This window comes from Nannospalax galili, unplaced genomic scaffold (assembly GCF_000622305.1).
Source record: "Nannospalax galili isolate Female #2095 unplaced genomic scaffold, S.galili_v1.0 scaffold34, whole genome shotgun sequence".
NCBI classification, from domain to species: Eukaryota; Metazoa; Chordata; class Mammalia; order Rodentia; family Spalacidae; genus Nannospalax; species Nannospalax galili.
In genome coordinates this window covers 247960-265556 of record NW_008338996.1, presented here as the reverse complement: position 1 = coordinate 265556, position 17597 = coordinate 247960, and the positions used below count along the sequence as shown (strand labels likewise).

General features: G+C 48.5%; 1 protein-coding gene across 3 annotated transcripts in view; it reads right to left on the bottom strand.

Annotated features, from left to right (window-relative positions):
- Positions 1-8037, bottom strand: part of Lhx6 (LIM homeobox 6) — a 24754-nt gene extending 16717 nt beyond the window's left edge. For 2 of the 3 annotated variants that reach the window (XM_008833442.2, XM_008833444.2), the window contains exons 1-4: positions 8014-8037; positions 6018-6089; positions 5444-5626; positions 4969-5090 (exon numbers count right to left, since the gene is read on the bottom strand). In XM_008833442.2, the coding sequence (XP_008831664.1) occupies positions 4969-5090; positions 5444-5626; positions 6018-6089; positions 8014-8037 (401 nt within the window). Of the gene's footprint in view, positions 1-4968; positions 5091-5443; positions 5627-6017; positions 6090-6404; positions 6447-8013 lie in introns of those variants that run through there. The other variant, XM_008833443.2, reaches the window with a different exon arrangement.
- Positions 8038-17597: the final 9560 nt, after the last annotated feature.

Sequence of the window (17597 nt, the reverse complement as noted above, 5' to 3'; positions counted from 1 at the left end):
GAGAGAGAGAGAGAGAGAGAGAGAGAGAGAGGAGAGAGAGAGAGAGAGGAGCTCGGGCATCACGCACCGCTAGATCCTCTACTCCTTCGGTCAGTGGACAGCAAGGATCTGGATGCCAGGATTTTGAGGAGGGAACTGTGCAGTGACCAAGTCAGGCTCACTTTCCAAGTCTACTTCCCCTGGACACCTAGTAGATGCTCAGTTATTATTGTTGGGTGGAGGGGCGGCTAGAAATAAGCCAAATCCTCCCCAACCCCACTTACTAAACAATCTCCTTTCTGCTTGGGGAAGCCAAAGTGCTGGATGGGATCGCCTACCAACCTGGTGCTGAAAGAAGTTCACTAGATTCTGGGTTTCAGATGCTCAAGAAGGATAGCTTTAGATTATTCTTAGCTTATTCTTGATGTGAATAAGGAACATTACAGGCAAAATTCGTCTTCTAGGCAAAACTCTTAGGAGAAAAATACAGAACCAGCAATGAAGAGGTTAAACAGTGGCTCAACCCTGCCAGGAGGTCCTGGCCTGAGGCTCCTCCTTTCCTAGCTCCCCTGTGGGTTCTCCAACATCCGTCCCCCAACAGCTGGTGGCTGCTGGGCAGCTCTACACCATGGTGGGGGGGGGCACTTCCAGCCTCTTAGCCTCCCCTGGGAGCCTAACTCTGAGGGAAGAGGCTGAAGCCCAGGGACAGAGCTTGGGCTCAAAGCAGAAGCTCAGAGAAGGCTGGGGGTTTGCTCTAAGTGGTGTGAGCCAAGCAAGGAACAGTAACTTCAGTGGTAGTGAAGCTCTAGAACCTCCCCCAACCCCTCAATAACCCTTTGTTCTCCATTCTCATTGTCAAAGGGTAGAAGACTAGGGAGCAGCATGAGTAAAGTTGCTAGTCATGGACTTCTGAAGAGATCATTCTTTTTAGTGTTCCCAGGGCCACCCAGGGAGAGTCACATATCACAGCATACAGCAAATGCTCTCTACTAATGTTCTCACCTAAATTTTGGACTCAGAAACCTACGAACAGTGAAGAGAGCCTTTGCCATTCCATAAAATGTATCCAAAAATGATGGTCATATTGTGACTGTAGAAGAAGAGTTTCAGGAAGTATTAGAGGAAGGGGTGTGATTTAGGTGGCTGTGGGGTTTATCTGAGCTCTACCACTTATTAGCTCTTTGACCTCACATCTCAGGGCCTCGAAATTTCCCCTCTTATAACATGGAGTTATTACAATATCATACAGGATTGGTCAGATGATTAAATTAGATACAAGATACAGCAGGCAAAATGTTAGCCTTTCCTGATATAAGAAATCTGTATATCCTGATGCTGGGTAACCTTACTCTGTGTTCTCAATCACTGTGTGATCCTGGGCATGTCACTTTCCAATTTCCTAGCACATGGGTCTCCTCTACTACCCAATGGACAGAGGAGGCTGAGGGAATTTGGAGGGCACTGCCAGTCCGCCATGAGGTAACAGCTGTAGGTGAGAGGGGGCTATAGGAAGCTGTCCTGGGGTGGTGTTGCTGATGGCAATGGAAAAGTACATGCTCCAAAAAGGAACATGAACCTCAACCCCCAATACATACACACCAGAATTTTCTTCACTTCTTCGGGAAAAAAAAAATCAAGAAAAATAGTCTTAACAAAAAAAAGTAAAGAAATTAAAATAAATATTTCCCTGTTGGTAATCTAATTTTTCTGTCAGGTCTTGCCAACAGTGGGGGTAGGTGGGAATCAAGTTGAACCCACAGGGCTGGTAAGTTCTTTGTTTAGAGGATGAACTGGAGAAACTGAGGCTGAGAAGTCCAGAGACCTGGTCAAGGGCACTAAGTGGGAAACCAACTCCCTTCATAATGCAAATAAGCCAGAGACAGCACTGGCCCTCCCCCACCCTCATGCTTTGCAACCTCCCTCCCTGCTGAACTTGGAGTTTCTTCATAACCTTTAACTGCTGAACTACCAACATAAGCTCTGCCAATTAGAAACTGAAGAAAGATCTACAAGATAATGTCAGGGAAGGTGGGGGGGGGGAATAGGATCCTGGAAAACCCTTTTGGAGGTGGGGCAAGGTCAGAGATTAAAAGATCTTGAGAGCCCAAAGTGCCTCCTCCTTGGGGCCTTGGCCACTCTCTTTCCTTTCCTCCTTTACCCCTTCGAAGATCTTGCCTCTGTTTGGTAGAATACTTCAGTCTACACCCCACCAGACCCTTGACCTCGGGTTCAGGAAACAGAGGCCTAGAGAAACTTAGCTGGCTCTTTGCTGAGCCCCAGCTCTTCAGTGGGAGCTCGGCCGGCCTCCCACACACCACTATTCAGCCCTCTTCAGGAGGAGCTTATGCTGCTGCTCAGGCAGACAATAGTCCTTGCCTGGTGCTCTGCAGGCTTTTTCTTTGCCTTTTGGTGGGTTTTATTATTTCTGTTACTAGTGGGGCTGCCAGAGATGAGCTATGCCTGCTGGGAGATCTGGCAGGGAAAGAACTGATCAGAAAAGCCACGATTCTACCTTCATTGAGGCAAAGTAAGCTTTTATTCACTCCATTTTCCTAACTCAAAATCTGTTTTAGTTTTGTTTTGGGATCGCCTGTCATTGGAAATGGATTAGTACTCAGAATGCACACATCAGAAATGCCCAAGCCTCATCCAACAGGCGGGTCCTGCTCCTCAGGCTGCCTGGGGAATGCCATCACAGGCTCATCATGCCTGGTATCCAGCCTGTCAGTGATCACAATGGTGACAATGGAAACACTCAGCCACTGTCATTTAGTGAGCCTTTCTGGAGACTGCTGCCTCTCCTTGGCCTTCTTGGCAGCTCAGAGAGACAATCTTGGAAATGGAGTATTCAGAGCAAAGATGCAGTGACTTGCTCAAGGTCACATTAGTGTCACAGAACTCTACCCCCCCCCCGTTGGCTACACAAGCCACCTGCCGTGAGATGAAGAATTACTGGAGGCTAGTTTTGACTGGTCCTTCAGAGTCTGGTGAATCATAGCACCCAGGGAATTCCACTCCAGCATGGAGAAGAAAGGAAGAAATTCAGGCACAGGGTAAGGCTGCCTAGGCTGTTATGCCAAGAGAGGTGTCCTGTTGTGCTTTATTCTACACTAGGCACCATCTTGCTGGGTTCCCAAGCTCCCTAATAGCAGCCACATCCAAAAGGGCCCCAAAGCAGTGGGCTCTCCTCTCCCCAGCAGGAGTCAGGCTCAGAGCATGGAGGTGACTAGCCAGTAACCCCAGTGTCCATTTTCTGCCTAAGCCAAAATAATAGTCAGACGTGACCTCACACTCAGGTTATACACCACACAGGCATAAACTCTTCTGCCTGTGCACATGCACAGCAGTCCTTAGTCAAAAGTACACCTTCACAACACACCCACACCCTCCAGAATGTCCCCTCAGAGAGAGGGTGGAGGTGGAGGGTACCTCAGAATCCTCTTACTCCTAGTCCCCTCCTACCTGCAGACCCTGGGCCAGATGTGCTTCCTGTCCTGATTACCTTGCAAATACTCACACATAGTCTCCACATCCACATGTAGATCCATACTCTCCCCAGTCACACATGAACAAAGAGACAAATGTTTGCCTATAAAGAAGCAACTAGAGTCTACAAGCTCTGACCCTGCTCAGTGACACACCCCCCAGCACCACCTCAGGTTCCAGGCCATAGGGATACACATGTTCCCAGCTCACAGAGGCCTGGGTCTGACAGGCAGAGCACCCTACTCCACCCTGTGTGCTTGCCCTTTCTTCCATCTCTGGGACTGAAGGAACTCTCCTAATCTCACTTTCCATAGTTTCTTCGGAGAACTCAGTTCCAAATGCTGCCAGCCTCCCTCTAGACTCTTTCCAGGTTCCTGGAAGCTCAAGGAGGGTGAGGGTTTGGGTCCACAATATTCCCTGACTGTGAAACTCTTTCTGGGGCTGGGGTCTTCTTAGAAGACTGAGCCAGGACTTCTCTCCAAGGAGAAGGGTGAACATATGAGAGTGAGGGTAGGGGAGAGGTATACTCTGGAGCACTTCCTGAAGAAAGCATTTAAAAACAGGCATCCCTCCCAGGAACTAGTTCACAGGGCTTATGGCAGATCATCTAAGGGGCCCCTGGCACTGCAGTGACCTGAACACCAGAACCTGGTCGGGCCCCTGCTACCAGACTAGGCACCTGCAAGAGGTTGAACCGTGGAAGCCGAGTGGGACCCTGACACTGTCAGCGATCGTGGGCTGCAGGGACACGCTCGGCATCCGCGGTGCAGTGGACCCTAGGGGAAAGCAACAAGCCCTTCTGAATCCCGACGCCTGCATCGCTCCCTCGGTGTCCTAGCTGCCCAAAGCCAGAACCGATACCTAGCAGAGGCGGAAGGCTGGGCCAAAACGCAGGCGCCTGGAACCCAGGGACCCCAGATTCGAACCACTACGGCATTGGTTGAGGTAGAGGCAGAGGTCGAGGCTGGCGTTTAGGCTGTGGGATAGGCCCAAAGTGGATGTGACGCTGGCGCTCGGGTCCAGAGCAGACCTGAGACTAGAACTGAGAGCAGCGCAAAGTTAAAGCAAGCCTTAGCGCAGCTGGAGACCAAGCTGGGTTGGAACCAGAGCTCAGCGCACCCGAGACGCAGCGGGAAGGCGACTAGGATCAGAACAGATCCCAGCCAGAGTCACGGACGTCCGGAGCTCGACAGGGGGCCTTGCAATCATAACTGGAACCTAGACTCCGGCCAGACCCGGAGCGAACTAGAACCGTGGCCAAGAGCGGTCAGACTGCGGGCACCCGAGGCAGACAGCCCGCCCGAACTTGTGTAGGCACTGGCGCTCCACCCGGAGCCTTCAGTTTGCGACATGAGGAGCAGGCGGACTGGGCCCGAGTGCCGCGCGGTGCACTCGGGATGCCAGGGTTTGGGAGTTGCAGACCACACGTCGCAAAAATGGCCTGGGTATGCGTGCGCAAGGCCTGCACGCGTCTGCACGGCTGGCCCCGCGGCCGCAGCCTACCTGAAGTAGTCCATCTTGCAGTAGATTTCCTTGTTCTTGATGTAGCAGCTGTTCTGCTGCCTCAGCGATGTGCGACACACCGAGCACTCGAGGCACCGCACGTGCCAGATGAGGTTGTTGACCTGGGGAGGGGGCGGGGATGGGGGTCGGCTCAGCGCGGGCCTCTTCACGCCCAGCCCCAGCCTCCCCAGCATCATTCGCAGACAGAGACACTGAAGCTCAGAACCGGCGAGTGACTTCCCTAGTTTTCTACTAAGATGCTAAGACTCAAGGACATAAAAATACACTCTTTCGATTTTCTCAGTTGGAACCTGGGGCGGAAGGAGACTCTCACACTTGCCCAAAGCTGCGCGATCCGACAGCGACTGAACCCACACTCGAATAAAATGGACTTGTCACTGGCGTCGCTTCCCTACAGCCCCCAGGGCTGCAACCCACACCCGCCAACATGCAGACAACACCTACCCTGACCCACCTTGAGCAGATACCGGTCCAGGATCTCCAGGCCGCAGCTGGAGCAGATGTTCTTGCCCGCAGACGGCACGGAGGAGGCGGCAGAGGGTGGCGAGCAGACAGAAGGCGTGCTAGGCGTACATGGGGAGGCCCGACCCTCGTCCTTGTCCAGGGCGCCTGCCAGGGCCTCGGCGTCCGACTGAGCCTGCAACCGGGAAACCGAACCTCAGAGCGCTGAGGGGGGAAGGGGGGGGGCACCCAGAGTTTCCTCTGCCTCAGAGACAAATCTGGTCCCCTTGCGCACCCACTGACAAACGAAATCTGCTTGGGATACCGCACCTTGAGATAGAGGACAAAAATGGAAGGGACTATTGGAGAGGAAGACACGGCCCCCAACTTTTATCTCGCGCATCCTGGGTGCAGGAAACAGTCAAAACCCACGTTTCAGGCCCGAAAATCAAGGCTCAGAGAGGGGCGGCGCCCGCCGGGAGTACCCCAGAGCATGGCAAGAGGTCGGTTGCCAGAAAGCTGGGCCAGATGCCCTGGACTATGCTTTTGGGGGACTGAAGGCCGAAGGCAGAGCCGAAGGGACTCACCATGGCAGGCGGCGCGGTCCCTTCCAGACAGCGGGTGGTCGCTTTGCAGCCGGACCCTGGCTGGGCCATCACCTGGGGGAGGGGGGAGGGAAGGCAGGCGACCGCCGCTGCAGAACTGGCTCCTTGCTGCCTGAGCCCAGCGCCTCCCAGTGCCTGTTATATAAACCGGCGCCGAACAATGAGTCCTAACTTTGTAGTGGGCATTTAAAGCCCTTCCCCACAAAAGCGGTGTCTCTCTAATGAAGCAATTTGAATTTGGATTGGATTTTTTCCCTCTCTCTCCCCCTCTCCCTGCACTTAACCCGTGGCTCTTGAAGTAATCGCTTAGTTCCCTTGCAATCCAAGCCTCCGAGGGGGGAAAAAAACACGCGCACACACACAAACTACCTGCAATTAGAAATTGTCGTGAATGCCCAAGATAAGAGGTAGCCAGAGTGTCAATTCCGACTGTCAATCAGTGAGATCCATCAGGCCGCCCAAAGAATTGCAAATTTGATTTTTTAATGGTAGTAATTAAAAATCGAATTTTTTTCTCCCTCCACAAGCCCCCCCCCCACTCCCTTCTCCTCTCGGCACAAAATGCAAAAAGGAGAAAAGAGAGAAAGAAAATAAAAAGGAGACGGGGGTGGTGATGGTAGTGGTTGAGAAAAATAAAACCCAGAGTGCTAGGAGCTACCGCCCGCCAGCCCGACGCGCGTGGCGAAATTGAAGCGGTAATATTGACAGGAATTCAAGCGCGTTTGGAGGGCCAGTTCAAGGGAAACCCGGAGCCAAAGGGGGCGAGATCGGGGTGAAATGAGGCCAAACAAAAAGAGAGAGAGAGAAGAGAGGCCTCTTGGAGGAGGAAAAGGCACCCTCCAGCCCTTCGACGCGCCCGGGACCGGCCCTGCGTCGGGATTCTCAGTGCTGTGCCGGCACAACCCCCGGCGCATCGGCGCTATCAGCGCCTATTCAGGCGGACAATACCGGCCTCGCCTCCTCTTGATTCGCCTGTGTCTTTGCTAAATCGCTTTTTGAGAAATTCCTCCAACATTTGCATAATGTGTTCCCGCTTTCCACGACCCCCCCGCCCCGCTTGCGCTCGCGCGCTCACACACTCGCTCACACGCTCGCACACTCTCTCCCCGGCGCATCCCTTCACTCTCCTCCCTGCTGCGGCCAGATCCGCCCCGGTCCCGGCTCCGGCTCTCCCTCCCCGCCCCCATCCCGGCAGTTCTCTATTTCGTCCCCTGGATCGCTTGCTCGCTCACCTGGTCGGTGGCCGGACCACCCTCCGCCGGCAGCCGGCAGCCCTCGGGCAGCGCCGGGGCCGCGCTCTCATGCTTCCAGTACATGGGCCCAGCAGCGGCCGGCTCCGCCGGCGCACAGCGCCGAGAGCCACGCGCAGGGGGACCCCGGCCGCAATTGGGCCAGAGGCTGCAGCCCGAGCCGCAGAGCCCAGGCTTCGGCCCCGCGGCCCCCCACCCAGCCCCAGCCCCCGCCCCGGGCCTGAGCGCAGTCCCGGCCTCCCCGGCTGCCGGAGCAGCTGTCTCGGAAGAAGGTCCGGACAACCAGCCCTGGGGTCCGGACCAGACGACTGATTGGAGGAACTAAGAGAGCAGGAGAGTGGCCATAGCCAGAGGAGAGCAGCCACAGCCGGCGACCACAATTAAACATAGCTTAGTGAGCCAGATTTCCTTGCCAAGGCAGCTATTTATCAGTTTAAAGAGATAAAGTCGTTACTGGATTATGATGTGCCAGAAAAAATTAACTCTTTATTCTCTTCCCTCTGCCTCCCCCATCTCTCCTCCTCCTCCCCCCTCCTCCTCCTCCTCCTCTTCCTCCTCCTTTCTATCCTCCTCCCCCTCCTGGTAGTCCTCTTTCTCCTCTCCCTCCTCCTTGCCCTCCTCCCCTTCCAGCTGTGGCGGCGACCGCCCTGCCGCTGGAGCCCCGCTCCGTTCAAGATGAGTCATGCGTGACCAATCCCCTCCCCGTTAAGGAAGAGCGAGACACTCACAGCGAGGCAGAGACCCAGAGACATGCACACATAGACGCAGAGACAGAAACTCCGAGCTATTGAGAGACTCATAACACGCTAGCATACAAAGACACGGTCGGGCACACGTCCGCCCAGTTCTCACTACCGCCCCTCCCTCAAGGGCACCCATCTCCCTTAGACACAAGTCGTTCACAAGTGCCGGAGGAATTCATGGTCAACCCATCTGCAGAACTGGATTCCATGTGGGCATACTCTTGCAGTGCTGAGCCCAACACTTTTGTGTACAGATAAATGCAAAAGGTTACCTGCCTACATCATTTCTCCAGGGCGCAGGCATCCATACACACTCTTGCACAGAGGCTATACCAGCTCCTACCGGCTGCTGGATGGGATTGGGCTGCAGGCAGAGGGTGCTAGTGGGGGTGAGAGAGTAGTTCCCCCCAGAATACTTTCGGAAGGAATTCTCCCCGGAGAGTGGCCACCTTCACTTCAGGATTTACTTAGCCACACTTTCTGCCTTCTGTAGGATTCTAGTGATAATGAGAGTTGGGGGGAAGGCAGAGACCCAGGCATTTAGGTAGAAGACCCAAGCCCCCAAACAGACCCTCAAACTCAAAGGTCCCTGCACTAACAAATACAAATGGACATTAACAGCTTCAGTCAGCCCTCTCCTTTGTACACAAACTGAGCAGGGCTGTGTAAATATATGTCCTCTTCTAAAAACAAATGTGCACACTCAGATTTAGATCCAGTCCTGCACAGCACAGCCACCCACCTGTGTACCCACCACACATACTATAACCTCCATAATTGCCCTCAATTACAGCTGTAAACAGCACCCCACAGTCATGCTTACACTCATGCAGACATTCATCCATACTCAGGAGAGTCCAGGCTCCCATAAAGTGACAAACCCTGTATAGCCTCACGTTTGCTACTCAGACATTCCCTAATACGCACATGCATTCTCACAGTTGGTGAAACAGACACCATGAGTTTGCGGGAATAACACACACCTCTGCAAATATGAGGTTCCCAACTCTCAGTTTGCCCACAAGGGCATGGTCTAAAGGACAGAGGCAAAGGATGACCGTACAACAACACAGTACTAAAACTCCACCTCTGTATTTGTATGACATAAATACCTGCTCTTTTATGCAGATACAGTTCCAGTCAATGGTATGGCATAGCCCCTGCATCTCAATAACTTACTGCTCTCAGACACAGACCTTTAGAGAGAATAGGGTTTCTCGAAAATAGTCCTTTTTTTTTCCTTCTATTTTTATTTTTTGAGATACGGTTTCATTATGTAGCACTGCCTGGCTTGGGACTCTCTGTGTAGACCAGGCGGGCCTGAAACTCACAGAGATCCTCCAGCCTCTGTCTCCCAAGCACTGATTAAAGGCATAAGCCACCATGCCCCATGTGTAAGCTATTGTCTTTTATTGTAAGAGAACAGATTGCAATGTGGAATTGGGTGAGGTGTGTGCACTCACACACATATACACTACTTTTCCTGGATGCTTTAATCTGTACCAGGCACCAAAATGGGAAACATTTTACAATCATGATCTCATTTTCCTTTCACAATAACCATGTGAAGTAGCATCTCCTATGGTACCCATTTGACTGATGAAGAAACTAAGGTTCAGAGAGATCATGTGGTATGTCCAACACAGTGTCACAGGCATATAAAACTACCTCAGCCAATAACCCCAAACCAGACTCATCTACTGCCAGAGCTCCAGTTGATTTCTAGGCTACACATGACTATGGCCACTGCTGTAAGCATGCGTGCACACACATACACTCTGTGTTCTGTCAAAGCCTGAATATGACCCTAGCTCATCTGCAAAGTGGGAATAACAACAGGACTCCTTCATGTCCCTCTACTTCTTCCCTCTGAGTGGCCTGGAGAATACAGAGGTCAATGCACAGTATATGGGATGCAGAATGACAAGGCTTGAAGATTGGGCTGGTTTTGCAGAACTTCTTAAGCAAGGGGATACTTGAGCTGAAACTAAAGAGCAGGTGAAATTTGAATAGGTTTTCAGGACAGAGGGAAGTATTCTAGGTAGAGAAATGACTGCAAAGGTCCAGAGGCTTAGCAAACAGTGGTGGCACACCTGTGTGGAGGGATGGGGAGTGCACGCACCCTGAGTGATGGTTACAATAACGATGATGACATTTATGTACCTTAGCACTGTTCTGCCTGCACTGTCCTATTCAATACTGCCAGCAACTCTACAAAAATGATACTTTTTACCCTTATTTTACAAGCTTATAGGAACTCTGATTTCAAGTCCTGGCAGCCAAACCCTGAACCCACACTGTTATTTCCATGCAGTTCTGCACCAGGATTCTGATTAGGTTCTCAGAAAAATCAAAACTGGAATAAGAGGCATTAAACTCAGAGCTGCATTCCAAAGACTTTGAGACCAGACTGCCTGGGTATTAGTCTTAACACTGTCCCTTATTACTTGGGTAACACTGGACCAAGTAATTCATTCCTTCATTCAGCCTCCGTTTCCTCACTTGTCAGGTGAGGATGATAGCAGAGTCTGTCTCCTTTGCCTAATCCTATCTCACTGTGAAATTTATGCAAATGACTCTTATATAGGACTCAGACCTATGTCTGGAACACAGTAAGCAACCAATACATATTAACCATCATTATGACATGGACTTGCCAAATTTTGTAGTTTATTTTGCTGGCTATCATTTCAAATTTTTATGGAATAAGGTAAAGCATAATTCAACCAAATAATCAAAAATTCCCCAGAATAACTTGCCCAAAGAAGCTCCAGACCTATTAGTCTAGCTCAGGGCTTACCCAACTTCAAAGACAAAAATGAAATTGCTTTACACAAGACATCCTTCTTCCTACAAGATCAGACTCCCTCAGCAGATAGGGAAACTTACATTGACATTTAGTCTGCTCCAACAGGATATTTTCCGAGTGTGGTGGCACACGCCTTTAATCCCGGGGCACTCGGGAGGCAGAGGCAGGTGGAGCTCTGTGAGTTCAAGGCCAGCCTGGTCTACATAGTGAGTTCCAGGCCAGCTAGGGCTATAGAGAGACTCTGCCTCAAAAAAGACAAAAAACAAACAACAAACAAAAAAACCCAACAGGATATTTCATTTCTTCCTGCAGAAGACTATGGACAGGTCACTTTGTTTCTCTGAGTTCTGGTTTTCTGACTTGCAAAGGGCTAACAATTCTTACCCCTAAGGGTTGGGGTGACAACCAATCACACATTAAAAACTAGTATTTTAGACAGGTGTGGTGGTACACACCTTTAATCCCAGCTCTTGGGAAGCAGAGGCAGGCAGATCTCTGTGAGACTGAGGCTAGCCTGATCTACATAGGGGGCTCCAGGTCAGCTGGTGCTACAGGGAGATCCTGTAATACCCCTACTATTTTTTTTTACAAATGTTGACACTGTCCCTGGAGCTGTACTCGCAGCCCACATATGTAATTCAATTTAGTTCTCACCTCAGTTCTTCCTCACTCACTGGTCACTAACAGAATGTGGTCATCTGGTCCTCTGAGGTGGATTTTGCCATCCTCCCCCACCTGAGACTCTGTCTAAGATTTGGGCTTGAAAAGAGGCTTCATTAGTAACCGGATAATTCTGTGGGAGGCCCCCAGCAGCGGTTCCACCCCGCCGGGTAGTAATTCTAGGAAGGTAATGTGAGCTGGAGAGACTGGAGACCCAGCTTCACATTTATTTACTCTGACAGCTAAATTGGTGAGCAAAGGGGAAATCAGATGAAAGCCATTTCAGAGTAAATACTAAATACAAAATTTAAACATTCAGGTTGTGACAATGGGGAGGGAGAAAATGGGAAGAGACACAGGCAGCACACCCCTCTCCTGTCCGGGACCCTATTCTCACCTTGTCACCTTCCTGGACATTTCCTGTGTGAGGAATGAGCACAGAGAGCTACAAACTGTATGACCCTAGGCCAGTCATCTATCTCCTGGTTACAGTGTCCTTGGTGGTAAAATGTGCCGCTTCTTTGAATCAGATGATCTGGGAAGTGATGGAGAGAACCTTGGCTTCTCAGAGACATGAGGTCAAATCCCAGCTCAGCCTCTTCCTGGATGGGTGAACTTGAGGAAACTATGGGGACATTAACAACCTCAGATTACACAAAATGATGAATGTGTGTATTTTAGTCCTCAAAGTATATTGCAAATGTTCACAGGTATAGCTACTCCAAATCAGTTTGAACACCAAGTTAATTCAAGTTGGTGGATATTTCTGAAGCTCTTACTCTGTGCCAGATTCCAGCTAGGAACAGGAAACACAGGGGAGACTGTCCTGGCCTCTGCCCACAGGAACCCACCATCTATTGAGAGAGAAAAGCTAGACTGCCCTGTGATTTTGTAAGTACAAAGGGTGCCATAGGGATGAAGAAGGTGCCTGACTTGGTTCACAGGTGGAAAGGCATCCTAGAGGTGGTGACCATTTAAATAAATATAGGATGAGTTAGTGTGAGGCAGGCAAGGACTGAGGGAGAATTGGATCAGGATGAACACGGGGGACCCAGATAGTTTTTGTTGGGGTCATGTTTGGGAGGGGAGGTGGATAGGGGCCAAAGGGTGGACGGCAGGATTATGAGACAGGAAGTTTGGATTCATCTTCAAAGTTTGAGTCTACTAACAGGCAGGTCCAGAGAAAGCAGCATTCTGTCTCTGCAGATCAGCATGGTATAGGGGCAAGAACTCTGAGATGATAACCTGACTGCTTCTAGTTGTAGGGCTCTATGGCAAGTAACAAAGTCCAAGAGCCCTAGTTTCCTCATCATAAAGTGGGAATTAACAGAAAATCCATTTATGTTCAGTGTTCAGATGATTCCAAAAAACCAAGATGAAACTTCAGGTTAAGAACCTGGCACTGGTCCAGTGTCCAGAAAGTACTTACTTACCCAAAGCCATTGTTGCCACTCAGAAGAGAATGCAATGGGTACAGACAAAACATGAGCTCAGTGAGGGTCCTCCAGGGCTAGATGTCACCTCTACAGTGAATTCTGCCCTGACCACATAGTGTAAAGTCAACCTCCTTTGCTTGATGTTTTCAGGCATAAACATTGCTCAGCTGGGATGAGCCTTGCATAGCATGGTAAGGAATTTCAGCTTCAGCATGTCATCTGTGTTGGGGCTGCAGAGATGGCTCAGCAGCTAAAAACAATGGCTGCTCTTGCAGAGGACCTTGGTTTGATTCCCAACCCACAAATGGCTAACAACCATCTGTAGCTGCAGTTCCAAGATCCAACACCCTCTTCTGGCCTCTGTGGGGCATTGCACACATGTGGTGCACTTACATACATGCTGCCAAAACACTCATACACATAAATAAAATTAACAAATAAAATACTAAAAAATAAACTGTGAGAGGTCACCAAAGACCTTTGAGCTTGAAGATGGCATCGTCAAAATGGGAGGTTAAAACAATGAAAGGCAATTGGCTTGAGGATAGATTTGAGGGTGCAGAGTGAATCTTTAGGCACTGCAATAATGTGAAAGATGAGGAGTCAGCTGTGGGGACAAGGAGGATGAAAAGAAGGAATATAATGAAGAGATAGATCATTTATTGGTGTATTGGATCACATACCATATATACTTATACTTACATATAACACATTCATTCTTCAAAATTGGCTTAACATATTAATAACATTATGTAGGAGATTGGATGTGGGTTGTGGAATAGAAAAAGACAGATAACTCTGGAGTTTCTAATTTATAATTGATTTTCTTATTTTCTCCATTAGGGTGTTCCCAAAGACAGAGACTACTGGGGCAATTGGGGACAGGTAAGGAGGTCTGATGAGCTGCTTGGTCAAGGTGCTGGGGCAACCACCAGGCGAGAGTATTTAGAAGTGAGGCTGGAACTGACTGGACAGGGACTTCAGAGGTGTCAGAATGGCGACAGACATGGAAGCCATGGGAACTGATGAGATTTCCCTATGTAGGGAGAGAGTCTGCTTGTCTACTTTCTGGGAAGTATCTTGCCCAGGAGGTTTATCTTCTTTTCAGTGATAATCATTTTTAAATGATAAACTAGACTGTACAGTGAATGCTGAAACAGAACTATGTATTTAAAATGCAAAAAAGTGGAAACTGCTTTGGGTTAACCTTGGAGGATGGGTAGAAAAGTATCTGTGAGACAGTGGGGTGGGAGGGTAGAAAAGACTTTCTAGGTAGAAGGAACATCCTGTACTGGGATGGGGGATCTGGATTCTCTAGTCTGGGGTTAAATAGTCTATTAGTGGTTAAGAAAATGGGGAAGTGTTGAAGGTTTCATAAACCTGATTTATTCCACACATACAGGTACTTGGAGATATTTTAACTTCATTACAATGAAATCTCAAGCTCATGTCAAAGCTTTGTTTTCCCTCCAATGTCCTTCTTAACCCTAGGTTTGGCTCAAGTGTTTTCTTCTGGGAAAAGTTGCCCCCTCATCTCTGTACCCAGCTGTAAGAGGCCTCTCTTCTGCTCTCTATCATGGATGTGACCATGCACTGGGAACAAGCCTTGTTGTCTTTATACCCTCCACATCTGGCACCATCTAGGGCTGTTAAATGAGTAAATTTCCTGGGGGAGGGTGAGGACAGCTTCTTTAGGTTATTTATTTTTATGTGCATTAGTATTTTGCCTGCATGTAATGCCCATAGAGGCCAGAAGAGGGCGTCAGGTCCCCTGGAACTGGAGGTAGGAACTCTTGTTAGATGTGGGTGCTGGGAACCAAACCCAGGTCATCTGCAAGAGCAGCCAGTGCTCTTAACTGCTAAGCCATCTTGCCAGCCCTGAGGATGGCTTCTTAGATGTTTTTAGAAGAGAAAAGTAAAAAATTTTAGTATTTCCAGCTTAGGAAAGTCACAGGGCGCATAAAAAGTAAAACATCATTCTGTATAATTAATAAGCCTAATGAAATCAGGCTGAACATGGAGGGAAAAAGTAAAAACTTGTGTCCTGGAATAGATTCTGGTAGGTTTGTTCAGTATTCAAATCTTTCTCTAGAGACCACTAGGGAGAGCCTGCCTGAGAATGAAATCAACTCAGGAAAACACAATCAAGAGACACATTTCTGACCATATCATTTGAACACCTGGACTTTTCAAATGCATGGCCCAATAAAATTCCGATCACAAGGCAGTTGAAACAGGAATTTTTGTCACTTGAGCTGAAAGAGTTCTGACTACCTGTTCACATCCTGGGCCTCGAAGACCAACTCAGGCACATCTGATGGCAATGCTCATGTAGCTTGGTTTCCTCACATGGACAGTGGGGGAGGTGCAATCTTTTCTAGAATGATGATGTTACAAAGAACACAGACAATTCCCTGTTCCAGGAGGTGAATAAGAAACTAACTATACTCAGTGTACATCATTCTGTCACCTGTCTGTTGCTTTATTTTCTTTAGTAACACCAGAATTTTGAACACCACAATGGCTGAGACAGACATTTCTAATATGGGGTTGTTTAGAGCAATTGTATAGGAACAGATCAACATGTATTTCAGAGTTTGTGGGACCACAGTTATTTTTTATTATAGCTACTCAACTATTAGAATGAAAAGTAGCCTGAGATATTATGTAAATTCATGGGCATGTCTGTGTTCTAACATAAACTTCCTTGAACACCGAAATTTGAATTTCCTATTATTTTTATGCCACAAAATATTTTTTATTTTTTTCAACCACTTTAAAATGTAAAAATTATTCAACTGTAAAAAAGAGGTAGCATGGGGGCCAGTTTGCTGAAGCAACACACACTGGATTAGGTGATTATAGGCCCATCCAAGGTCTGTAGGTTCTACCTACGGCTCCGATATTGTGCTAGGTTTGTGTTCTTATAATGAAGTACGAGGTAGGCTACAATATATATACACAGGGCTTCAATTTCAACACATGAATCCCTGAAGGACACAGTAAAACCATATCCAAACCATTGGCATCTATTAACTGTGTGATCCTGTCCAAGCCACATGGTCTCTCTGGGTTTCTGTATTTTCCATATGGCCAACGAAAGAGCTGGGTGGGAGGGTCTCACAAGGCCTTCACCTCTCAAATACCAGAATCCTGATATTTCATTCACCGAATTCATTGTACATGCATTAAATGACAGGCGCTGTTTAAAGTCTGGTGACACTAGTGACAGGGTTACTTCTTAGTCAACTTTACATTTAAATGAAGAGATAAAATCAATTTATACACAATGTTTGGGGAATGATGAGTTCTATTTAGAAGATGATGAGGAAAGAACTGGAAAGTGGCAGGGTCATAATTTTAAAGGGAAGCCAAGGATAGCCTCTTAATCATTGACATTAGAGCAGAGAAATGATCAGATGAAGTGGCTCTGTGGCCAAAGAGCATCCCAGGCAACAGCAGCAGCCCAGGGAAGGCCTTAGGAAACAGCTCCCTTGCATTCAAAGAAACAGGAGGCCACTGTAGCTGACCACAGTAAATAAGGGGAAAAGAGGCTGTAAGGCAGACAGGCAGTTAAGGACAAGTCATCTGGGACCATAGAGATCTTTGGATCTTATCCTAGGTGTGATGGAATGCCACCGAAGGACTTTTAAAAGTTTTGTTATGGAGTTCAGGCTAGCCATGATTTCCTGAACTCAAGTGGTCTTGCTTCTGCCTCTCAAGTAGCTGAGACTACAGACCCATGCCACTATAGCTTGAGAATATTATTTTATGTGTGTATTGTCTGCATGTAGGTAAGTGCACCTTGTCATGCAATGTCTGTGGAGGACAGAAGAGGCTGTCAGATCCCCTGGAACTGGAGTTACGGACAGTTGCCACGTGGGTGCTGGGATTCGAACCCGCATCTTCTGCAAGAACAGCCAGTGTTCTTAACTGCTGAGCCATCTCTCCAGCCTGAGAATAACATTTTAAAAGAACCTTTCAAAAGGCTTGCTAGGGGCTGGAGATATGGTTCAGTAATTAAGAGCACTGCTTGCTCTTGCAGAGGACCAAGATTCAGTTCTCAGCATCCACATGGCAGCTAACAACCATCCATAACTCCAATTCCAAGGGATCCAACACCCTCTTCTGGTCTTGGTATTGGATACATGTGGTGCACTTTCATACATGCAGGCAAAACACACATACACATAAAATAATTAAAAGACTGCTGGGCCTGGTGGCACAGGTGTGTGAGGCCAGCTGCTTCAGAGGTCTGGGGCACAAGTTCAAGGCCTAGCTTTAAGCTACAGAATGGGACCATTTCTCAAAATGAAAACTACTAAAAGGTATGTAGCGCAATGGTAAGGTACATGTCCAGCATGTACAAAATCCTGGATTCAATTTCCTCCATTTAAAAAAACAAACCTCTTTGGCTATTGTGTGGAAAACTGACTCTGTGGGGGCAACGGTGGAGGCAGGGAGATGACTTGAACAGAAAAATGCAGTGCTGGAAGGGGTGAGAAGTAGCTGAACTCATGATGCAATTGGAAGATGGACTGGACAAGGGGATAAGAAAAAAAAGTAATTTTTTTTTCCCAAAAATTTGCTGGGTTTAAGCATTTTAGGAACATAGAGATCATGCACAGGAAATGTTTAAAATTTAACTTATAAGGCAAAAACAT